Source organism: Atheta coriaria, unplaced genomic scaffold (genome assembly GCF_025399875.1).
Source record: "Atheta coriaria isolate IRGN ID8LTWV9N9 unplaced genomic scaffold, Caltech_Dcor_3.1 hic_scaffold_3_pilon, whole genome shotgun sequence".
NCBI classification, from domain to species: domain Eukaryota; kingdom Metazoa; phylum Arthropoda; class Insecta; order Coleoptera; family Staphylinidae; genus Dalotia; species Dalotia coriaria.
Genome location: NW_027045445.1, coordinates 339,091 through 363,359, shown reverse-complemented (window position 1 = coordinate 363,359; position 24,269 = coordinate 339,091). Strand labels below are relative to the sequence as shown.

General features: G+C 35.5%; 5 protein-coding genes and 2 long non-coding RNA genes across 9 annotated transcripts in view; 4 read left to right on the top strand and 3 right to left on the bottom strand.

Annotated features, from left to right (window-relative positions):
* Nucleotides 1-301: 301 nt before the first annotated feature.
* On the top strand, nt 302-3,329 carry LOC135789348 (putative fatty acyl-CoA reductase CG5065). Its single transcript, XM_065299139.1, has 7 exons — nt 302-771; nt 836-1,084; nt 1,141-1,286; nt 1,346-1,641; nt 1,770-2,028; nt 2,089-2,346; nt 2,696-3,329. The coding sequence occupies exons 1-7, from the start codon at nt 556-558 to the stop codon at nt 2,811-2,813; spliced, it is 1,542 nt and encodes a 513-aa protein (XP_065155211.1). The 5' UTR covers nt 302-555; the 3' UTR covers nt 2,814-3,329.
* Nucleotides 3,330-4,372: 1,043 nt separating this feature from the next.
* Nucleotides 4,373-7,993, top strand: LOC135789799 (putative fatty acyl-CoA reductase CG5065). The gene is made up of 7 exons (XM_065299825.1): nt 4,373-4,806; nt 5,494-5,739; nt 6,285-6,430; nt 6,535-6,837; nt 6,903-7,142; nt 7,209-7,466; nt 7,632-7,993. The coding sequence occupies exons 1-7, from the start codon at nt 4,618-4,620 to the stop codon at nt 7,744-7,746; spliced, it is 1,497 nt and encodes a 498-aa protein (XP_065155897.1). The 5' UTR covers nt 4,373-4,617; the 3' UTR covers nt 7,747-7,993.
* On the bottom strand, nt 7,959-10,215 carry LOC135789800 (uncharacterized). The gene is made up of 2 exons (XM_065299826.1): nt 10,066-10,215; nt 7,959-10,010 (listed from the first exon to the last, which is right to left on the bottom strand). The coding sequence occupies exon 2, from the start codon at nt 10,008-10,010 to the stop codon at nt 8,682-8,684; it is 1,329 nt and encodes a 442-aa protein (XP_065155898.1). The 5' UTR covers nt 10,066-10,215; the 3' UTR covers nt 7,959-8,681.
* A 283-nt stretch (nt 10,216-10,498) lies between these two features.
* Nucleotides 10,499-22,274, top strand: LOC135789801 (uncharacterized). Its single transcript, XM_065299827.1, has 4 exons — nt 10,499-11,144; nt 11,202-11,496; nt 12,967-13,068; nt 22,098-22,274. Exons 1-3 carry the CDS (start codon nt 11,058-11,060, stop codon nt 13,065-13,067), a joined length of 483 nt encoding a protein of 160 aa, XP_065155899.1. The 5' UTR covers nt 10,499-11,057; the 3' UTR covers nt 13,068; nt 22,098-22,274.
* Nucleotides 17,719-21,970, bottom strand: LOC135789398 (uncharacterized). 3 transcript variants are annotated; one of them, XR_010547544.1, is made up of 7 exons: nt 21,693-21,969; nt 20,260-21,289; nt 20,008-20,161; nt 19,368-19,935; nt 18,896-19,270; nt 18,763-18,811; nt 17,719-17,914 (listed from the first exon to the last, which is right to left on the bottom strand). It is a non-coding gene; the product is annotated as an uncharacterized lncRNA (long non-coding RNA). The 3 variants fall into 3 exon arrangements; XR_010547545.1 differs by lacking the exon at nt 17,719-17,914 and adding an exon at nt 21,387-21,584 and having other exon boundaries at nt 18,257-18,811; nt 21,693-21,970; XR_010547543.1 differs by lacking the exon at nt 17,719-17,914 and having other exon boundaries at nt 18,257-18,811.
* Nucleotides 22,275-22,288: 14 nt separating the features above from the next.
* On the bottom strand, nt 22,289-23,118 carry LOC135789803 (uncharacterized). The gene is made up of 2 exons (XR_010547656.1): nt 22,985-23,118; nt 22,289-22,926 (listed from the first exon to the last, which is right to left on the bottom strand). It is a non-coding gene; the product is annotated as an uncharacterized lncRNA (long non-coding RNA).
* A 935-nt stretch (nt 23,119-24,053) lies between these two features.
* MICAL-like (protein) overlaps nt 24,054-24,269 on the top strand; it is a 32,226-nt gene continuing 32,010 nt past the window's right edge. The window contains exon 1 of the mRNA XM_065299823.1: nt 24,054-24,232. The gene's annotated coding sequence lies outside the window, so the exon portion shown is untranslated. The remainder of the gene's footprint in view (nt 24,233-24,269) is intronic.

The following is a 24,269-nucleotide window of genomic DNA, read 5'->3' as shown; positions in this document are numbered from 1 at the left end:
CAGACGCGGCTAAGGACTGTGACCGATGCATGGTACCCTTATATATACTACGTGCAACCCGCAAAAAGTGGTGTAGGTAGCCCAATCAGCGCTCATACAACCCTTGCAGGTATAAAAGGGCAGCGAGGTCTACATTGCTCAATTGTCCTTGAGTTGATCAGCAGTCCTCTCACAGATCTTCAGGTCCCTGCAAATGAAAAAAAGATTTCATCCACTCTTGTGATGCTTTGGTTACAACCCTACAAAAATAATTTGTTGGTAATTTAATTAAGCTATTTATTGAGTAACGCAAATACGCAGTTAAATGTCATCGGGTAGACTCCATAAATTTCGTACCTAAACACGAAATAACACTCGGTTGAAAAATAGCAATTATAATTGGAAAATTACCCCAATCAAAACAGCTTAATTACGACTGGTCAGTAGTTTTATAATCAATAATTAAACCAATATTAATCAGCTACCAAGTCACGTATAAAAGCCACGACTAGATGCGAAAATCTCTATTGGTTACTACTAATCCATATCTACGCATCTAATTTTTGCCGTTTAAAAATGGCCGAGTGTGAAAATTTGAGTGACTTAAGTGATATTCAAAAATGGTACGCCGGACGAAGTGTTTTTATTACTGGTGGTACAGGTTTCATGGGCAAAGTGCTTGTTGAAAAACTTCTTCGTTCTTGCAAACTCATCAATAAGATATATTTGCTTGTTCGTGCAAAAAATGGATGTACTCATGATGAGCGCCATGAAACTATGATTAAACTTCCTGTAAGTTAAAAAAAACATAACCTATATCTCTACATTTGTCTTATTTATTAAATTGTTTCTTTAGTTATTTGATAGAATTAAAGACGAATGTCCTAAAGTCTTGGGAAAATTGGTATTCATAGAAGGGAATTTACTCGATAAAAATTTAGGATTAAGTGATCATGATTGCGATGATTTAATTGAAAACGTATCAGTGGTTTTCCATTTGGGTGCGTCTTTGAAACTACAAGCAGGATTAAGTGATGCTGTTTTAACAAACACGCTAGGAACCAAAATGGTATTGGATTTATGCTGTAAAATGAAAAACATTGTTGTAAGTCATTAAAATAACCTCAAATGTTTGCTCCTTAATAATTGTCTACTATTTAGAGTGTTAATCACTTATCTACTGCATTCTGTCATTGCAACATCAAAGAACTAAAAGAACAAGTGTATAAACCAAATAAAAACCCGTACGAAATGATACACTTAGTGCAAAACGTGTCTGATGATGTTTTAAATGAAAAGAAAGAGGAGTAAGGGAATAATTAATATAAAAATTTGAATTTTTCCTAATTTTTGTTATTATGTATAGAATTTTGGAACATCATCCAAACTCTTATACATTTTCAAAATGTCTTGCTGAATGGATAGTAAAAGATTACGAACGTTATATTCCCGTAAGTATCACTCGTCCCTCAGTGGTCATTCCAGCTCTCCGTGAGCCTATCCCCGGATGGGTCGATTCACTAAACGGACCCACTGGTATCATGGTCGCTGCAGCTAAAGGTGTTCTCCGTTCATTAATCTGCAGAGAAGATTATCACGCAGAGGTGATCCCAGTTGATCTAGCTATCAATGCATTTATTATTATATCTTACGAGCGTGGAAATGACCAAAATTATAATGCGACGCAAAATCATATTGAAGAAAAACCAAACTGAAAGAAAAGAAAAACGGGTTGCATAAGACAATGCCAACTGAACAATCTAATGAAATAGATAATATTATGGAGACAGACAATAGTGAATCAAATTTATTCACAACAAGTGTTTACAACTTGTCATGCCCACGTGATGTAGTCACAATCACATGGGGAGATGTTCTCAACAGAGCAAAGAATCTTATTCCAGCCTATCCGTATGAATGGATGTTGTGGTATCCAGATGGCGCTCTACGTACAAATAAATGGGTGCATTGGCTTGTTGTAATATTGTTTCAGTGGTTGCCTGCATTGTTAGTTGATGGTTTGTTGATGCTTATACGTGTTCCTACTTTGTAAGTTATTCATACTTTACATAACCTATAATATATGTATATGTATATTGTGTTGCCTAGCATGGTACGATTACAACGTAAACTAGTCGCAGCCTCAACTGTTTTCGAGTATTTCACAACAAAAGTATGGAACTTTAAAGTGGAACGCGTTATAGAAATGACGCAGCTATTATGTCCGCAAGACCAGAAGACTTTTTACGTTCTTCATATAGATTACGATATTGATGAGTATATGACGCACTGTATTCTTGGCTCACGCAAGTTTTGTATGAAGGAAGATGATGGCAGTCTTTGGTTTACTCGTATCCACTTCAGAATGTAAGTTGAGTTTGTGCAAAGATTTGGATTCTCTGCTTGCTTTGACACTTTCTATGCGCACTTCGTGTTTGCACGTTGTGTTTGATTAAAATACTAACTGATAAAAATATAAACACTAAATATTTGATATAATTCCATTTGCTTTTTAAATAATAGAAAATAATTTCAGGAAATTTTAATAGTGGTTAATTTTAAGGTTATAGCACGCTTTTATAACCTCAAAATTAGTTTTCTGAACATAATACTGTCATTTTAATGAGTTTAGAATAGTTTTAACTCTTGTGCAAATTGCTTTCTTCTGTTTAAACACCATTCACACTTCCGCTTTGTTTTGTTTGCTTATTTGCAGATTGCAAGTGCTGCACTACGCTACGTTGTGCTACGTTTGGTATTGCTTCGTTTGGTACACGTTGCGGATTCGTCACGTTGAGCACTTTCTCGATGCGGTCCAAAACCGAATCTTTTAAATTTTAAGCCACACCGCACAGCCGCCATGACACTTTTTATGTTGTTACATTTTTATGGATTGGAATATTTACCGCTTCACTCTTCTCCGGCGACTAGTTAATTATTATTATATCATTTAAGTTATTTATCGCCATTTTATTACATAACCTAAAACAATTGCTATTTTTAAATATTTTTCTGCGTGTGTTAGGTTGCAAACATTAAGAATCCTATAAATATTTTCTAATTAAATTTTTTCTCTGCACGGTTCTATAATTGAATAATTTGCTAAACGGTGAGTAAGTTATTAAAACGATGATTGGGCTATTAAGTTTACAGACATCAACAAAGTAGTCAATATTTTATGGAATTGAAGGAGAAAAGTGAGAAATTCAAAGTCAAACCGTAGAAAAACACAAATTTGCCGTTTCATTGCATTTATTATTTTATTTTATAATTATATTTATCGTATTATTTTAATGAATTCAATAATGTATGTACATTTCTCTTATTACCTTCATAAAACCTTTTTAAAATTTGAGTAATTTTAAATTATATGTCAGCGTAATTTTAATTAAATCCACCATGACTAACCGCAAATCCCTATTCAACCTCTCAATAATCTTTTCGTGTGACTGCTCAAAGAAATCGAAATTATAAAGCGTTGCAAAACAGTAAAGTGCAACGTTTTTGTTGAATTAATTCTCGTTCGTTTTTCATTTTCACTTTTGAATGCATTTTACAATACGCAAAGAAGTAGATGATTGCAATTGCTATCGCAACTCATCAAATTATTTTCGTTATTTTCTTATGCGCAAGTATTACTATTAGTGAATGGTCATTTTTTCCGGTGCACTAATAAAGCAAGTGTGCGTAAGTGCCCACTGATTGTACTTAATAAATAATAAAGTCACCTGCCTTCACTTCATTTTACTGTACTTTTCTTTGCGTGGTCGTGATTATTGAAGTTCTTGCGACCGTTATTAGACGGGCAGAAAATGTGAAAATCAACGTTTGTGTCATTAGACGCGCTTGCGCATTCGGTGTTGCGTAATGTTCCATCGAATTATATCCTCGTTAGAGAGGTTAGAGTGAGGTTAGGTTGACATTTCTATATGTATGAATTGTAAGAAGACATAATGTTATAATTATTTGAAGATGTTGAATAGGTTATTATGCAAAAAATACAAATTACGACAATATTGTGTCAAATTGCATACAATCAAGTTTTTAATACCAGATGGCGTAGCTTTCAATGAAAATTTATACTAAAATAACCTCAAAAGTAATTTTTTGACGTTTGCTATGTCAATATTACGAATACAAATTTCCCATTAGAAAAAATAAGTGAAATGTTAATTATTATGTTCTCTTATCACTTTCTAGTGTTAATTTTCCCATAAATCCTATTTTTAGAATTACATTCTAAAACTTATTGAAAAGTTACGAACATTTTGTATGATTTTTGATATTAGTATGCATTAGTCGCATCAAACACTCTAATTATGCGCCCCTCAACAATCACTCGCCGCTGGTCACTACTCATCGGCGCCGTTGTATGAAATACGAATAAAATCGTCGGTGTTCGACTCGCACAGTTTAATTCAGCGCGGCGCTCCGTCTAAGCGCGTTCTTGAAACAAATTGCACAGCAACGCGACTTGATTGTACTTAGATTTTATTTTATTTATCGTTATTTAACACATTTTAGCTATCTTATTAAGTTTGTCGCTGTGCAAATAAAAATAAGCGTGAAACTTTATTTACTTATTTAATTTGTGATTTGTGATTTTTGTCAGTAGTGCCAGTAGTAAGAGAAAAGAAAATGTCGCGAATTCAAGAATGGTACGTGGGGAAAACTATATTTATTACCGGCGGGACTGGATTCATGGGCAAGGTGTTGGTGGAGAAGATTTTGCGTTCTCTGCCAGATGTTAAGAAAGTTATTTTGTTGATTCGGCCTAAACGAGGAGTTGATCCTATGCAACGTTTGGAAAATATTAAAAATTTACCGGTATGTACATAATTAGAAATTAAAAAACATTGACAATCTTGAAAAAACTACAATATCAATAATTACAACACATTTTAACTAATACTAATCTTTAAAGAGAAAAAAGAGTCGAAATTTAACAAAGGTAGATCTAACCTTGGAAGTTTTTGTTGGTGAACGGCCATTAATCAAACGGCTTTGATCTTGAAATTCACAAATGTTACAATACAGAAGTTGGGTTATACAGATAATGTATATCGCGCATGCGCGATATTGTTACGCGTGTTAAAAAACTTATTTCAAGTTATTTCATACCTTAAAAACGTAGGTTTTACATGGTTTATTTTACAACTATTTAAACTAATATATTTAAAACTTCAAGCGTTTAGTTTATGTTCTACGCTAATAAATACCCTTGACATGTCTATTAGAGATTCTTTCAATCAAACGCATTTATGTTCATCAAAATATGTTCAAAACGGAATAAAATTATCGGTGTCAATAAAATTCAATGTATATATCGACGCCTTTGTTATTTAACGATATAAAACAGAGTGCAAACTGTAATTCAGTGTTGATATTATTCACTATAAACAGAAAATATATTTAAGCACATACGCATGCATCACATATAGTGGGAGTAAAGTTAGGTTATGTCTAGTAGGCGGAGCATGTTCTAATATTTAAATATTAAAATATGTTTGTCAGGTTTTCGCTCGATTAAAAATAGAACGTCCAAAAGCTCTGGATAAACTTGTCATCATCGAAGGAAACTTAGAAGTGGAGAATTTGGGATTAACGGCCGCTGACAAACGTAAACTGATTGAAGTGTCGGTGGTTATGCATATGGCGGCGACTCTTCGCCTGGAAGCTGAAGTAAAAGACGCCGTTGTTGCAAACACAATCGGCACCAAAATGATTCTCGATTTGTGCAAAAACATGAAAAATTTACAAGTAAGTAAAAGTATTCCACGCCATAAATTTTCTTCTATTACATATTTATTACTCGAAACAAATTTGCATCGGAAATTGAATGATTTGTGTGATTTGAATGAAAATCGACGCGCTCATTGCGTTATTGCGTATCGACTGCGTAATTACACGAATAGAAAAGTTTCAACACGATCATCGTAAATTACATTCTTATTAAATACTAATAATATGTACATGTGAATAGCAATTTTCGTTACTGCATCGCAAAACTACGATTTGTTTGTGTGCACTTTGAAGCGAATAAAAAGTGCGCGTGCGATCTGAAAAGAAAATAGAAAGTAATCAATTCGTTGTTGATTGACGGCAAACTTGATTAAAAAACTATCTAAAAAACGAGCTGGTGCAATACAATACACCATTTATCATCCAGTAAAAATGTTATCACATGTCAAAAAACTGTTTTTTACAGTTTCCTGTTTAATACTTAATTAATTTTGTTGTTTGGCACTGGTGGCGTCATAAAATAAAAGTTTGATTAAATATTAACATAATGGTAATTATTTTAGTGTTTTATACATTTATCCACGGCGTTTTGCTATCCGGACAAGGAGATTCTCGATGAGAAGGTCTACGAGCCGCATCGCGATCCGTACGAAGTGATGAAATACGTGCAGACTGAGAACGAGGAGGTGCTGAAGAGAAAAATGCAAGAGTGAGTGTCTTTTTTTGCACTTGCGTTCGCTTCAACTATTTGCGACATCGCACAAAAATGGAATACGTTACAATGTCGCATTGGATTAAACAAGTTTGTTGCAGAATTTTAGGCCCACATCCAAACAGTTACACATTTTCAAAACGCCTAGCCGAATGGTTAGTAAAAGACTATGCGAAAGAATATCCTGTGGTAATTGCACGTCCTTCGGTCGTGATTCCAACATTTCGTGAACCTATGCAAGGATGGGTTGATTCTCTAAACGGACCGATTGGTGTTATCGCTGCTGCAGGCAAAGGCGTCTTAAGAAGTATGTTGTGTGTTGAAAGTAATCTAGCACAAATCATTCCATGTGATTTGGCAATCAATGCACTTCTTACCATACCAACTGAAAGAGAAAAAACTAAGTAAATATTTTCTCTCAGAAATATTAACAAAACAAATCATAACATATAAATAATATTAACTTTAGAGACGACATGTTGGTTTATAACCTCAACGTCCCAAGAAACGTAGTGGCGATCTCATGGGGTGAGATACTTAACCTAGGCCAGAAGATCATCAGTCAATATCCATTTGAATGGATGTTGTGGTATCCAGATGGCGCTCTACGCACTAACGTTTACATTCATTGGTTGGTTTTGATTCTATTTCAATGGATACCAGCCATATTTCTCGACATGTTGTTCTTTTTGATTGGCCGTGAACGATTGTAAGTAGTTATAACATAACCTAACTTCAAATATATACTAATTTTGTTTTCTGTAAAATTGTTTAGTATGATTCGTGTACAAAAGAAAATTATGGTTGGTTTGGACGTCCTGCAATATTTTACAACGCGTGCTTGGCAATTCGACACAACAAACTACGAGAAAATGTCTTATGCGGTCACTGGTAAAGACGAAGAGATATTTTACCATTTGAATGTCACTTACGACCTAACAGATTATCTCACTCAAACCTTACTGATGGTTAAGAAGCATATTTTCAAGGAACGATTCGAGAATCTGCCTTATATCCGTCTACATTATAAATTGTAAGTAAAAATTTAAAATATAAAAAATAATGGCGGTGTCAGGCAAGTTTTTGTTGTTTTGTTGACACTGAACTTGAACTATAGCATCAATCAAGTTTATAGTGTTTTAATGCACACTAATAGTAGTTGTGTGAATGTATCTAATATGTAATTATCGTTTTACAGTTTATGGTTGTTGCATAATACAATCAAGTTCACCTTTCTCGGCGTAATGGTACTCTTCGTTGTGCGCCTTCTAGGCATCGACGTATTACTCAGTCGATCTTGTTTCCACGGTTAACTCACTTAATATTTACTCTACCAACATTTTTTGTTAATATTTTGAATATATTGATATCAATGGTCAAGGTCAAAACAAAATATGGAAAAACAGTCTAATATCCAACAAATACAATAATTATTTACGTGTTAATCTAAGCTTTTAATTAGGAATGTGTATAAACGGTGTAAATTATTATGTAATTGTTGAAAAAAACAAAGAAATAAGCAATATTTGCATAAATAAACGTAGATATTTATTTTGGTAATGTTACGTGTGTGCGAAAATTGTACAAGCGCATGTAACAACGCGTAACGAGCAATGGGCGCAATTAAAAGCAATCAAATCATCATTATCGACATTACCGAACCCAAATTGCCGCCGACATTCGGCTGGTTCGATTGAGATGTTCCATTTTAGAAAATGTCATCGTAATTACATTCAAATAAACGTAAACGTCAATTATTTCCTGTTTTGGGTAATTGTTTTCGTTAGGTAATTGTGGTTTACGACAATTATTCACATTAGAGACATCGTACAGTGTGTCCAACAATTAAAGGCGAATTTAGCGTTTTCTATAAAAAATATTAGTACCTTTTACACGTGCAGGTACCAATCGTAATTATGTTTTGCTTGCAATACGCGAATTGTGAAATAGTGTTTAATGTTCGATGTGCATATTTAATTGGTGTCTATGTTTACTACTAATAATATTTTGCAAGGCAATTGTTAAATAATTTGTCTTAAAACTCACAAAACATCAAATTTGATCATTTTAAAGAAGGTAAACACTACTCTGTGTAACTAAAACAGTGAAGTCTATTTATAGACACTGGTAATGTATTAAATTGAGATTCGTGAATGCTCTACGCTGTATTTTAATTCATAAATATCACAAATTTTGCGCAACGCTAGGAATGAACGTCTAAATTCCGAAATAAGCGTACAAAAAACATTTAACTGTCTTCAGCTGAACAAATATCCACAATACTTTGCACTTTTTCATCAAAATCAAATCCTTCGCATTCCAATTTCCATTCACGTAAAGCATCCAACGCTCGTAATAATTTCTCCTTCTCTTCATCATCTTCACATTTACTTTTTAACGCAGTAATGAATTCATCATCACTAACATCTAGCTTAGAAAACAATTCTTTGATCAATTCAACGTAAGAATTCATGACTGTTTCCGTTACACTCTTCGGATTCAAAATGGCCGCCATTTTAATAATAGCCACCGTTAATTTGTAACATTTCATACCAAAAGCGCTTAAAACATAGTCGATCGATTGAAATACAAAACCAACATCTTCAGTAATATCAAATTCATCCGCATAACCTTTGAGTATTTCATGCAACTCGCCGAAAACGACGATTTTATGCTCGTCTACTTTTCGTCTAATAGCTGCCGTCGCCGGTGTTTCAATCGCTTGACAATACACCGCCATATTTACTAAAACTTGCAATAAATGATTCATGTTACGTTTCACAACATCCGTTTTGTACGCGTCTGTTTCTGAATCATTTTCCGAATCGTAAATTACTTTGAACGCGGTAAAACATGCCTCTAACAAATTCTCATGTAAAAATTCAACGGGTAACTTCTTATCAGAAGTCATTTTATCAACTGCATCCAGTGAAATCTCTAATAATCCAACGTTCATTGAATTATACAGAATGAAGATGATTTTCTCCATGATTTCTACATTAGCAAACTCGATTTTCTCAGCTTTGAATGCAATTACTTTTACAAAACGCATCAATTGAATCAGTATTAAGTGATCATCAGTATCAATATGATCCAATATAATAGGTAAATGTTCGGATTTTAATTCTGGCGTTGAGTCTGGTGTGCAAATATTGCCTAGAATGCCAATTAAGATCTCAATGAGTCTGTGGTTAATGTCTGCTTTGAGGACAGTGCATGCAATGGCTGGAAAATTCAATTCAAACAAGAATTTGCAGACATCTTCTTCCACAGTCATATCCCAAATGAAACAAAGATCATTTTCAAGGTCTTCTCCCCAAATGCAGTTGATTTCTTCAAGGTTATTAAATCTCATAAGTGTTTTGATGACAAAAGATTGGTTGTACATGGTGTCTCCAATTTGGTCGCCCTTGAGTTTCGCTTTGGTGTCGTCGTCGATTGAGGTGCTTTCCATGTTGTAGTGGCGTGGTGAACCACCGGGAGGTCCGAGGGGTTTGCAAACTTCAGGTGCCGAGGGTTGTGGTTCTTCTGAGGGTGTTTCAGGGGCTTCAGTGATGGCACAATCTATGTCAGCCATCTAAACAATCATATTCGTGCATAGTATGTTATAATAAAAGATTTACATTTATTACCTTTATCAGTGTATATCAAACAAGCTTCTTGGTAAGTTTATTTCACAGTTGTTCAATATTTAAACTGTTTATTTACTTATTTATGTTTGTAACCTCAAGCGAATGATTAACTGTCATATAGATGTTAATTTATGACCTTGAACATAATTTACAAAAATCTAGTAAAAAGCTACCATGATTCTTGTTAAATAATTAATGTTAATTAACAAAGTAATGCAATGAATTTATATTAAACATACATTTGTTTCGCTTATTTGTTTATTACAATTTATAGTAGTATTTAAAATCGACTTGTTCAATATTACTTATGTGTAGACCTTTTGTAGATAGATGGCAGCATGTATATTATTTTGTTATTTTATTCTTGGTTTTACACACACGAATCATTAGAATCGGATTTGCAAATACTTCTGCTTTTCTCTTCTGGCAGGAACTCTCCTTTGTATAATTATATTCTGTACAAATTATTACGTTTTATTTAATTTAAAATATATTCTCAATGATTCGCTGATTGCATAATCAAACAAGGAAATGGTGTTAATAAACTTTTCGCAGCAGTAACCAATTAAATCAATCGACACAAGATTGAAAATTGCAACAGAATATGCAACATTAGTTCAAATTATGAAATATTTGCCATTGTGGGTTACATTTAGCGAATGTATCACGTACTGTCAATAAAACCACCCCTAAAACTTCCCCGCGAGGGCGCAAAAGTTATTGGCGAACCTCAGAAGACTTCTTCATGCGTGGCATACAGATAAACCTACAGAAAACATGCGCTAGTAAAGTGACTACAGTGTACGTTATTGACTCGAAACTCTTATCTCTTAGCAACTTTTATCAAGTCCATATGATCACGTGTGCTTCAAAACCAGTGATGCCCAATCAGCAAAAGTGTTGTATCCACGAACTGTACACGTAAATGAACGTTATGAACGTCATCGCTGCGGTCACATTAAAATCTCGGTCAAAAACTATCGCGTCGAAAAATGTACCATGATGATTTCCGTAAACCAGTAGATGAGCTCACCAGGAAGTTCCTATGCGGTTTCCCAATAAAAACCATCACTTGGGATGTAAGAATTTAAACCTAATCAAAGATAACCTCAGAAATTATTAAATGAAATTTGCAGGAACGATTGAATAATTCGGATGCCCAGCGACTTCTTGTTAACAGCACTATAAATCACTTGCGTAACATTGCTTTTCCTATAAAGCGTTCCTATCAAAAAGCATTTTTAAAATGGGTTATAAATAATCTTGAACGAAACACTGAGACTGAAATACAGGATTGTGTTTACAATGCTTTATGTAATTTAGTGAGTGAAGCTGATGCTGATAATGTGAACTATCATAAACATTATTTGACTGAGTGTAGTGTAGTGAGTTTATGTGAGAGCGAAAAGATTATTTCAGAGGGCACGACTGGTGAGTATTTATAGATAGCTGTGAAGTCTTCCAAATGTGGGAAGTAATATCAACAAATACATTCTAAAGTTAAACAGAGATAATGCTATCTATAAAAAAAGTTAATATCCTGTTTATATCTTAATATATATAAATCTCGTGTCACAATGTTTGTCCTCAATGGACTCCTAAACCCCTTAACTGATTATAATAAAATTCGCACACCATGTGCAGTTCAATCCAACTTGAGAGATAGGGTAGTTTAAATCTCAAATTATAGTCGCAATTTTAATTTATTGCTAATTATTTGTCTGTTATTATTTGACAGTCACAATTATCTGTTAATTCCAAATGATTTTAACTGATGTTGATACCTTTCGACTGTTATTATTATTAGTTGACAGATAGAAACTCATTTTGACAATAATTATAAAAGTGAATGAATTTGTAAATTTAGAAATGGAAACTGTGAGTTTTAATAATGGATGTGGCACATATACCTAGCTAAAAAAGTCTTTCAGAAATTTCGAAAATATTTGTGAAAGATAAGTCGGGACAACGTTCGACAGGGCCGCTAGTATTTCTATATATTTAGTAATGTAAATGACAGTGACATTACCATGTTTTGTTGCTAAGATACAGATTATTTGGCATTTGTTGACATTTTGTTCATGTTTTATTCACTTGCAATGTGTTTTACACACATGAATCCATATTTATATATGTTTTTGTGCATTTTACTACCCTTTGCTCAGTTATTTTTGCTTGCATTGTAATTCCGGTAACATTTATGTAGTATTTTTGTATATTTTGTTAGTAAATTATGTTTTGTTTGTTTATCAAAGGTTTGAGCACGTGGCAAGCAGCTCTTGTTCTCTCCGAATGGTGCGCCTCGAATAAGTCCTTTTTTAAGGGCAAGACCATTCTAGAACTTGGCTCCGGTTTGGGTTTGGTAGGATTATCACTTGCTTTGAACTGTGAACCCAAACACGTAGTCCTCACAGATTGTCACCAAAAGGTGTTAAAATTATTGAGTCAAAACGTCACTTTAAACTTGACATTATCAAAAATCCCACAAATCATCCGAATGCTGAAGATTATTTACGAGGTGTTGATTGTCTTGTAAGGGGGTGTGTTGAAAGGAATGAGGGTGGCACACACACACGTAGTTTAATTAGTGTAGTCCGCCATTGTTGGGGAGAAGATGATAAAGCATTCGCGGATAACATAGGCGCTGATATAATATTAGCTGCCGATGTTGTTTATGACTCATCTTTGTTTCCTGCTCTTACTACTTGTATAAATGCATTTTTACAAATGAAAACTTTTGGAGATACCAAACCGGAGCTGGTTCTAGTTTGTACTGAGAGGAATTCATGCACTTTGGAAGATTTTTTAAAATTACTTAGTAAGTTTCAGTTTTTTTCTTATTCTTCTTTTTTTTTGTTTGAAATTTTGACTGAATACTTATGAATTTATTTATTGTTCCAGAAGAGAGTTGTCAAGTCACCGAAGAAGCAATTCCGGAACAAAAGTGGTTCGTCTGGTCAACCGACACGCCGATTAGATTGTTCAAAGTGATCGCCAACTAAGGTAGGACACACTTTTACTTATTCATAGCTGGAAATAGTTCTAATTGCGGTTTGACTTAACTAACCAAACAGTAAACGGTACATTTATGTCTGGTTAATTTAAGTAAGAAGAGCTCGGATCAATTATGTATTTATTGTGAGGCTATGTAGAAGTTGAAAGTCGATTTGGCTTTTGAATTGCTAATCTCAATCGATGCATAAATTAAGTGCACGAATTAAGAACTTGTTGAATTGGGTGCGGACGTCGTGCTGATTTCCGGTTTAATGAGCATTATTTATGCAAATTGATGGATTTGGCTAATTTCACTTTTTTTTTTCTTAAATTGGGTTTCTAATCTATCATATTATCATGTTTTATTCCATTCTTCTTTATTTCGCATCAAACCTGACATATTTATACTGAATTTCTTTGTTTTGATGTATTGGTAATGGAAAAATCCAACAGGTGGCGCAACGTGTACCACAATTGTAATTTTATGATAGTAAATTCTCATATATTTTATGTGTTGGAGACTGAGCAATAATAACATTTACAACAACGAAAAAAAACAAAGAATAAAACCACACGCAAGTGTTTAAATTTGTGTAGTTTCGATTAGTTTTCTTGAACAGGTCAAATGCCAGCCTCTATTTACATAATCGAAATCAAAGACAAAGGCGCGCAACTAGCCGCTGGGGAGATGCGTACGTCTAATTTATGCACGTAACTTGTGTGCGGTGCGCCGGCGTTTACCGCTGCGGGTGATTTGGATGTGGCGGGACCAAGTGCGCGTCAATACAACAACTAAAAACCAGGCGCGCGCGGGTTTTGAACAAAGAAATAATCACCTTGCACCCGCTTGCCTCTTTGAACTTTTCGTTTGGTGATGAGGGTCATGAACTTGGATTTTTAACAGCATGAATATAAAAAGAAACAAGCAGTGGAGATGATATAAATAAATATTAACAATATTCTTGAAGCACCAAGGTTAGAATAGGAATTTATTGGTTAATACTTGATTAATTGGATTTCTATATTGTCCTGTTTTCGTTTTATTGCGAGTTTAATTCTTTTTAGTACTATTCGATTATTTATGATTTAATGTGGTGCACTGATATAATACTCGTGTTTGGTTCCAAATTCGTGTAATTACTCGCGCGCATGTTGCGCAGTCGGGCATGTTAGAGGTTTGGCACTTCCGGTGCGCGTCGCATTTTAGGTTAGAATGCAGAATGCTCTAATCTAGTGAGCGGAAGTAGGCAGAAACAATGCATGACTGCGACGGCGTTTCGCTGGTGCAGCAATGCGTGAACAACAAAAACCTGTGTTCACACAGAAACTTACAAAAAAATTGAAAGTATGAAGTTTTTTGCGGTTAAAAAATTAGATTTTTATGAAAATTATATGAAAAAAAAATCCACAGTTTTTAATGTAATGTTTAAAAGAAAATTTATTGACCTAGATGTTATCTACGTTATGATTATTAGTAATTTGTATTTTTACCATTGACAACAGGAAGTTGTCTATGCCCGTCAACGCCTCACCGATTACAAATCACAATGCGAAACAATAGCTCTAGCGAAACAAATCGAGAAAAACTCAACCATTATTAAATATTTTGGTAGACAGACAGTAAATACAATGCGGCGCCACGTGCGCGCACGTTTCCTATCGCGCGCACGCTGCACTTTCTTTTCATTAATATTTATGGCGTTACGTTTATCGAATGCGATCGTTCAAGTCTCCACGTTTGTTCGTCTGTTAGCGCAGCGTTGAAGTCACACGACACTCGCGACGTGCGCGACATGCAAACACTACATTTATATTATAGTTTATACAAAAACAATATTTATATCTTGTTTGTGTATGTGGTTAAAAGTGTTTTAAGACAATAGAAAAATTTGATTACACGTTACGCTCGCTTGAGTTTGTAGATTTGCGTAGTTGAGTTGTCGTCTTGTCTTAAGGTGGCTCACCTCGTGTCGTCTTCGGTCTGCAGCGTATTAATTATACACGTTTTGCATATCAATATAGGAATGTCCTGTGTGGCTGTTTGTGGCTTGGTTAGTATGTGTTTATGTGATTTAGCGGAATCTGGCTATTGTTTTGTCTTCCATGGAAAAACTATACGCGAGGCGACACACACGACATGACAACGACATGACATGACAATAAAACAGCTCGTTGTGTAGTGTATTTAAGGCGAGCCAGGTGAGAAGAAGTTTGCTTGTGTACAGAGAGGAGAAAACAAAGAAATGCTTAATGACAAATATTGCCCGCTAAATATGCATTATGAGAAGAAAGGTGTAGTCGCTTATTAGTCAATCGGCTTTGTTTCTAGTACATACTTGGAGAGAAAATGTTGAGGGCAGATGCTAAGTTGTGAAATTATCGTACAAAGTCTCGTATAAATTATGAGATTGTTTACAATGTAAATATCAGTACAATTTCACTAAAATTTTATATTTGAAGTAAGTTGAGAGATGAAATTTGAGGTTATGATGTAGGAGATTATTTTAAATTATTTTCTAGTTGTTATAAACAATTATTTTGTTTTTGCTTTATTTTGTGTATTCAAGCGAATATCCTGGCGCCTCCACCATCTACTCTTAGTTTTTTTGTTTCGTTTAGTGATTAATCTTTATTATTATATCTTCTATGCATAATATAGCAATATAGGTATTTTTATTTTATTCCTTCGAGTAAAAGAATGAATCGTTGAAGTACTTACTTCGTAATAACTCAATTTTGAACTCGGTATTCTCCGATTTTTATGCATTTTTGACCGTGATTTTTTCGTAATCTACCTTTGAACCGTTAATTGGCTGTAATGATTCCCCGAGCTTTTCATAAAACGGTTTACGAGCGCATAAATATTGTTCTCTTACGAATGCACGGATGATTTGATGGTTGCGCTAACTTTACTTAACTGACTGCACGTTATTCGTTTGGTATGTTCATTTTCTTTTCGTTGTTGTTTTGTTTTTTATTCTGTTCATATCGTTTAAGTTTTGCCGCTGCGCTGCGCTGCGCTGAGATTTATGAACGTTAACTAAATGTTGTAATGTCATTACCGGCTCGAGCCGCGCGCGAGTTTTCTACTTTTCTCGTACTTTTCTTTGCCTTTTTTCCTCGTTTTAGATTTGTAATTAAACTCGGCGCTGGTGGTGATATTTGAGGAGTGATTTAAAGTGATCATTAGATTCGGACTGTTTTACGATCGAACTAAACTACCTACGAATATATACAAAGTGTTTTTTCAAATAATTTTTAATATTTAGTTTTATTTCTGTTGTTCCTGTATATTTACTTGCCAAGGACTTTCTACGTGTGGGTTTGAGATGCTAGTTTTCATATTTACTTATTACCTTTGAGGGCTGAACTTTAATCGCGGCGTTTTAATGAATCCAAACGCCTAATCAGAATCGAAAACGAAATTTTAAAAAGTAGGACAAACCCAGCGTGTTTTATTACATCCTAGGTACCTACATATATTTGGGTTCGTTTTTTTCTTCTGGCTGCCAGTTTCTGTATTAATTTATACTCTCTGGTTTTTCTTCTTTTTTCACTTTGCGGAGATAAGAAACTAAATGAATGCCTTTTTTACCGACGCGCCCAGCTTGCATCGAGATTCGAGCGTTTCTTGGAATCGTTTTTATTCTCATTTGTTATTCTCATTCTTATTTTGATTCTCATTCACGTGTGGAGTATTTTCTAGAGCGCTTTTTGTGGGCAAATTTCGGGCTCGGAAAGCTTCCGAATGTGAAACTCGGACTGGGCTCCGCTTTTTTTTTGCTTTTGTTGTCCGGATTTCGTATTGTTTTTATTCCCGGCGTCAGAAACACGGCGAGTTTCTTGACCTCGCCGCCGGGGCCAACTTTTTGACATTGTTTTAAATGGCCCTTCTACATCATTGCCTTATCTGATTGTTTCGAGCGAGTTTTATTACTTCATTGTTGTTTTTTTCTTGCTGTAAGTGTCAATTTGATTAATGTTGGAGCAAAATATTGAGACAATTAAAACTATTATTTAAATTAATACTTAAATTTAATAATAGATGGAGCAACTTGTCCTTTGTTGAGCGGGAAACATAGATGTCGCTATTATATTTGAAAATTTCTTGTAATTAGTTAAAACCGGCAGAATTTTTGGGATTTTTTTTGCTGACGTAAAAGGAATAAACTTAAACTTCTCGAAACGTCGTCGATGATGCGGAGTGCGTGACCGCTGCGCGGCATCGCTGGAATATTTAATAACAGTCGTTTGGGAAACGCCGGTAATTATGGGAATCGAAACGCCGACGCTCGGCGGTCCGAGGCCTTAATGTTTAAACGGCACCGCAACTTCTTCTTCGTCATCGTCGTCAGTTCTCCTCTTCTTCTTCTCCTGTTGACTCGTTCTTCTCGCACGATTCTCCTTCGTCGGAGATAATTATTTTAACAAACCTTTAACGAGAGTGTTTGTTTGGCTCGAAGCCGCCGCGAGGCAGGAAGCGCCAGATTTTCTGTTCCACGAAGAAAAAGAGTCGAAAACAAACGAGAAATGTCAATGTCAAGTTTACAATCAGATGACCACGAACTAAAAATACATATTAGAATATATTCAAGAAAACACTTTTAAAAAATTAGAAATATATGAAATTCTTACTTTAAATTAACTGTTTCATTCGATTTTTGTTCAATTTTTTATATCAGTTTCTCAATTTACAAGTTTTTACTTTCTCATGCAAATACTGCACTAAATTTGCATTCGTTTTGTCAATTTCTCACAAATTTCTTGTATGCCTCTTGTTGTTATTCAGTATTTGTACTTTTATATTCCAAAGACGATGAGTCCCACTGACCTAGTGCAGCGACGACCGCCACAACTACAATAAACATAAAGCAAACAAAAAAAAACACGCTTCAAATACGAGTAAACGCTTGTGAATGACGATGAATGACAATGGATGAAAACGAATTGAACAAATCTGCACGCGCGTGCAAAAGGCACACTTGTTGTTCGAAATTTCATCCATCACGACCCAGTTTTCCGCCGCTTGGGCGCCCGGTGTGTGCATCAGCAATAATAAAAATAAAAATCGAAGGCGAAGCAATAAATCGAAAATCAGAGGTCCGCTCGGCTACTATCAAAGCATTGGAAATCGAGGCGCGAGGTGCATGTGTGCTGCTGCTCGCAGCTGGCGACGCCACATAAAGTTTCTCTGCCAGAGATTTCAATTTTCTAATTTATTTCTAATTATTATTTGAGGCGATTGAGGTAAACCATTAGAAACGCGACTTGCTCGCGATTTAATCGCTTGCGGTCTTCGATCTGGGTCTCTTGTGCTGTTACAAAACCACATTGGTGAAGATTGAAGATTGAAATTTCGACAATTTGTTTATTTAGTTTTTCATCACTAGCCCTCTGGTGTGTGTCTGACTTAAATCTGTTTTAAGTTTTATACTTTTTTTTCATCTCTTCATCTTCAACACTTGAATGTCTAGAGGAAAATTGCCCGACGCCTCGTTCAAAACGTGATGAATTTGCCGGCGCTTTGATTTCGATTCTCGCCTCGGGGCTTGAGCTGTGGCGAGATGTAGCGCCTCCAATTAACGAACAAAGCGGCGACGCGCCGCACCGCGCCAAAGGAACATATAGTTTATACCAGGGTAGAAGATGTTTCAGAATGATTTGTGCGTGTGTGTTGGAAACATTACTAAGTAAATTTATTACCAATTGCGTCTGCACTCTCTAAAATGTTCATCTGCCGCAGAAGGTGTTCCTAAAAAAGATCTAGCGTTATGGTGTGATGAAAAAAAGTATAGTACAGGAAGTGGTTTCTTGATTTCTACTTAGTTCAATTTACTTTTTGCTGTTGATATTGTGCTATGAGCGGCATTTGTGTGCGTCTTCGTCTGGTTATTCTTCTTGTTCTTCTTTGGAGCCGCTGGACGCCGAACCAAACTCGTTCCCGTGCTTTGGGGTGGCCCGCGTTTTCGGCCTTCGGTTCCATGCGTGCGCTAGATGCGTGCGTGTGGGTTTTTTCTTCTCGCCGGAGCTGAAGAGTGCACGGATGTGGCCGATGATGATGATGATGCGTGCCGCGGCGGGCGGAGACGTGCTCGGGCCAGGCGAGACAAGACGGGACCACCCGCCAACTCGTTTCGTTCGTCCACTGCGCGTTTGCCCTTTAGGCTTTTGGGTACTGCCAAGACAAAGGATTTGCTGCTTCCTTGGTTTCCTGCGAACACATTTTAGTATTATTATTCTTAAAGACAGTTCACTATTAAAATTTTAATAAATTTGTTAAAGAAGACTTTCAGCAGGAAGTTCTTCACCATTCTGTTTTCTTTCGGCTCAGATTTCGGTGTGAACACTACCCCATTTTTATATGACTGTTACAAATTCATAGTGTCCTTCTCTGCGTGCCTAAGAATCCTCTAGAGAATTTTTTCATTGGTATTTTCCAAATTCGAGAACACTCTATTTTGTTGTATTTCTGCATTGATCCCAATGCAAAAGATTGAAACTTTGATTTGCAATGAGTAATGCAACTGGCTGGGTTAGTGTGAAACTCGCTGGAGGATAACCATCATAGGTTGGTCTTAAAAGATTTTTAAAATTAATTTATTCGTTCAATTACCACATTCAATTACAAACATTCATAAATAGACACATATACAAACACATTGACCTATCATTTTCCCTGTTATTTGGTGGCTTCTACTCGTGGTGATTGCGGCCCCGTAATGGTGTGTTATACAAGCGGTGCCCCCAGTACACCGCGGTCACCACCAGAACCCCTATACCCACCATGATCAAGAACGATAGCCACACAGCGGTGGACGAGGTATTCTCATTGAACAGCATGGCTTTAAAAATTTCTTTCAAATTTTCAGGAAGAACCTATAGGTAGATGTAAATTTTTATAACTCTATTTTGATATGATATGGTTAATGTACATTGAAACAAACTTACAATGGACCATGGCTCATCTTTGATAGGGTTTAAATGCTCTTTCATTGCGTTGCCCAATATTGGCAATAGAAAAAATAAAAATGCAAATTTCTTCATGTTTGAAAGATGACTGGGGAAATTGTGCAAACTGCCTTGTTCCCCACCTTTTGCGACTCTATTTCGGGGGAAATTCATTTATAGAAAATCACTAAAGCATTTGCTGCATACAAAGCTTTTTGAAAACGAGGTTTTAGAACAAATGATACTTCTCACCTGAGTTTCTTATCGGGTAGATAAATTCTGAAGTTAGCAATGGATTTATAGTATCCTCAAATGTCTTTTAATTTCACTTATGATTCCCGGGCATTTGCCACATTTTATATAACTTGTTCCAGGGCGTGAATGTTTATAAATCTCCGTTTATAAAAACGTGCAATTTTAGCTTGCTGTTTATTGGATACGACGTGTATAGAGTGCTACTGACGAAGAGCATTTGCCGAGTTTTTTTTGTAAACGTACAGGTTACGCTATTAAAAGAATAGAATTGATTTTTAAAAGATTAGAACTAGACTAATTGCTTTATTCAATTCTTATACAAAATTACAAAATTTATAAATAACCGAATGAAGAACAGTTTTACTCTCTTCTTCCGTTTTGTATTATAGTCCTTGTTCTTCATCGATACTGCCGTTTTATTGGTTATTACTTCATATTTTCTTCAGTCTTCCTGTAATTCTCTTTCCTTTGGTGACTTTGCTATTCGTACAATCCCATCCTCTCTCAGTCGTGTCAATTGCATGCAATTCTATAATGACTTCGATCCTGAATCCATTTCTGAATCCATGTTGTTCCTATTACACTCTGCTCTTCTGACCATCCTTCTTATTTCGCCTCTTAGCGTCTATACGTCTTAATATTAACATTTCGCTAGTTTCAAGGAGTTGTTTAGTGATTTGATCTACAAGCCAGGATATACAATCCTCGTTTTTGTACTTATGTGTTTGTGACGTTATTACTTATTTACTTAAGTTAAGTCAAAAGAAACGCTTTTTTCTTCACCAGGGAGACTATGGGGATGATGCATTCGTTCTATCTAGGTGGGCATCGAGTTTTGATGATTTTGTTGCAATCCGTGAGACACATTACAGCAGCGGGAATACACTTTATAACCACCCCAAATCAACAAAATGATAATACCTCCGCATAGCACCCAGGCCAGCAGCATGCCTGCCACAGCGATTCCTGAGGTTTCATCATTGTGCAATATGGCATTACCATTGTCTTGCCAATCTTTGGGAAGAACCTATAAGATATGAATGACAGTAAAGCAGCTGTTTTTAGCCGGATGTTAATTAGCAATTAATGGTTAATAATGGTTAACGCATGACAAAACCACTTACTTTTAGCGAAGGCTCATCTTTGATACGGTTTAAATACGTTTTCATCGCGTATCCTAATATTGGCGACAGAAATAATAAGACAAGCAATTTCGACATGCTTGTAGTTATCCTGGGCGAAAATGGATATGCTAATGAATTGATTTGAGAAGTGTATTGGGTTGTATTCGTATATGGTCGGCTATCTTCGAGAAGCGCCATCTATTATACAACAATTTGTCAATTGGAAATAGGACTTAGTGCTTATAATAGGAATGTTAGCAAAGTGTTTCATGAGAATTTAAAAGAAAGAAATCGTATTAGACATACCTAAGTTCGTTGTTAGATAGTTTATTCCCGGACGTATCCATGAATGGCTTGCAAAATTTACGGTGCACCACAAACATCATTTAAACTAGGTTTTTCACTTATTATTAATAAATCTATTGATTTAGACGCCTGCTTTGTGCACACTACAATTTTTTCTGGGAAATTGTTTTAAAAACGTGCATTTTTAGCAAGTGTTTACTTGAATCAGACGTGTACTTAGTTCTACTGACGAAGATTACTTGTAGAGCATTTCGTGACTACATCCGCTGGGGTTATCATGGAACATTGCTTATATAAAAGTCTGATAACATATTTTACTGATAAGTAAAACAAACTTGCAATGTATTTGATTAAGTATATATTTACTTTACATTTTGCATTAATATTATTTATTATATTTAGTAGGAGGAGAACATTTGAAAAAGTGTTCAATGTTTTTCTTCCGCAAAATATTACATCCAATATACATCTACTTGCAAATTTTAATTAGGAAAGGGGATTATGACGTCATATCTTGAAAACAGCGCCATCTCACAGTAAATGCATGTATTTTCCGTAAGAGAAGAAGAGGTCTGCTGCGTAATGAGAAAGTAGGGTTAATTTAAAGAATATGTATTTACATTAACATTTCATGATTACAATACAAATTGATTAAATTACAAACATATACGAATATATGCCGTCCTTCTGCGTTGCAGAGCTTCTGAAACGTTGTTTCAAGGGTAGTCGTACCCCTAGCATGTAGTTTGGCCAATGAATTCGTCTTCTTATCGAAGTTTTCCATGTAGTTGTCAGTGGCGTAGTTATCGAGTTGTTGGCGAGGCAGTGTTTTGGGGCCCCAAGGCAGGGGGCCCTCAAATCCTTACCAGAAAGTTTAGTTACCTAGCTACGCCACTGGTACTGGATTCTTGAATACCATTGCGCCCATGCCATTTGATGGCGATTGGTGTGTGGTTAATATACAAACGTTTTTCGTATATTCACACCATCGCTGTTGAATTGTTGGATTATACGATATTCGTCATTGTGTTGTTATGCTTCTTTTTGTATTTGTTGGTACAGCAATGGATACCAGCTGCAACTATCACTGCAATCACGACCAAGATTCCAATACTGTATTTGACGTATGGTGGAGTGGTTTCAAGATATTGTAGAATATCTTGAATTTTTTGAAATCCTTCTGGTGTTGAGGTTATGATGGCCAGTAGTACAAAAAATACTAAAGTAACACCCACTGCAATCCATACGAATTCAGCCATCGTGTTAGAATTTTTAATAGTGTTAACTATTACAATCAGTTATTTTGCTTATATTTTGTTTGCGTTTTACGTGCTAACCGGTGGTAATTCGCTAGTGTGACTGAGCTCGCTGCCGATAGTGTGCTGTGGTCGACCGGGTGTGGCAGAAGATTATTGCGCAATGTTCATTAATTGCTCGAAAAGACAAGAAAATCTATTTTTTTTTTCAATTTATTTAATATTAATTTAAAATAAAACAGCGATAAATATAGATTATATTATTTCTTATCACATTGTTTTCAAAATGAAATTTACGATCTTAAACCCATTACTGCATATAAATGACTTATCAGTTTTCAGTTTGACTTAATAATTTCTCTCGCCAAATAGATGTCTCTACAATGATAGTTTTTTACTTAAATTAAGACATTTCACTGCTTTCATGTTTGAACACACACACATGATGAACACACATGTTTCAGACACGCTCGGCGCAGGCTCAAACCTGTTCAGTTTGAACCCCTCGCATTACGCTTAGTGGGTGAAGGCTTATTATTTTTTCTGCTTTGAGTGTCTTTTATGAGCTTATGAATGATTACTTCCTGCAGTGGTTTTTATTCTTCGCCTACATAAAACTGAACAACTACCTGAGTAGCGATGGGAAAATTTCAGGCATTATCTCGTGTTCAAACGGTCGCGATGGCCAAGTTTCTCAATCAAAGAAATACATTAGCAGCCAGAGATCGGTTTTTACGCACGGCAGGTAGAAACCGAATCCGGGGATTTCGGGGAAGATTTGATAAAGGCGAAAGGTTCGCATTGACCGTGTTTGAACGGACGGACAATAGGTGATTATTATTTAAGTACGGCGTTTTGGTAGGTAGGCATTGCTTGAAATTTTGAAACAAAAACACGAATGATAAAATATTTATTCTAATCTGCTTATATTTAGTACAACGCCTGCGTTTTTGTTTTGTTTATTTCAAAAAAGCAGCGTGCAGCGTAGAAAATTAAAAGTAATATGGACATGCGCAACACGCCACACTTATGAGCGTTTGCGCGTGGTGGTGGACGAACTCAACGCAGACAGTCTGACTAGCCGCACGCGAGAATTGAGTCAGTTTTACGCCGATCGTTGTCGGGTGCAGTCGTGTTCCGCGTTCGCTGCTTTGTTTTCTTATCTCGTGCGCGCAGAGTATTTTGTTTACGCGTGTAGTTTTTTTAATAAATTTATTTATGATTCTGTACACCTATCGTTTCGCTTAGGAAATAGGCTGGAATATTATCAGCTGTACAATAAATGTAAGTAAATTTTGGTTCAATTACATATTAAATAATT

Bases quoted from the DNA above. Each gene is read 5' to 3' on its own strand.
- LOC135789799 (XM_065299825.1), top strand. From the start codon at position 4,618: ATGTCGCGAATTCAAGAATGGTACGTGGGGAAAACTATATTTATTACC. The intron at 4,807-5,493 runs GTATGTACATAA...TATGTTTGTCAG, and splicing joins AAAATATTAAAAATTTACCG to GTTTTCGCTCGATTAAAAAT. The intron at 5,740-6,284 runs GTAAGTAAAAGT...TAATTATTTTAG, and splicing joins AAAACATGAAAAATTTACAA to TGTTTTATACATTTATCCAC.
- LOC135789801 (XM_065299827.1), top strand. From the start codon at position 11,058: ATGTACCATGATGATTTCCGTAAACCAGTAGATGAGCTCACCAGGAAG. The intron at 11,145-11,201 runs GTAAGAATTTAA...TGAAATTTGCAG, and splicing joins TAAAAACCATCACTTGGGAT to GAACGATTGAATAATTCGGA. The intron at 11,497-12,966 runs GTGAGTATTTAT...TTATTGTTCCAG, and splicing joins TATTTCAGAGGGCACGACTG to AAGAGAGTTGTCAAGTCACC.
- LOC135789348 (XM_065299139.1), top strand. From the start codon at position 556: ATGGCCGAGTGTGAAAATTTGAGTGACTTAAGTGATATTCAAAAATGG. The intron at 1,085-1,140 runs GTAAGTCATTAA...TCTACTATTTAG, and splicing joins GTAAAATGAAAAACATTGTT to AGTGTTAATCACTTATCTAC. The intron at 2,347-2,695 runs GTAAGTTGAGTT...GCTTATTTGCAG, and splicing joins ACTCGTATCCACTTCAGAAT to ATTGCAAGTGCTGCACTACG.
- LOC135789800 (XM_065299826.1), bottom strand. From the start codon at position 10,010: ATGGCTGACATAGATTGTGCCATCACTGAAGCCCCTGAAACACCCTCA.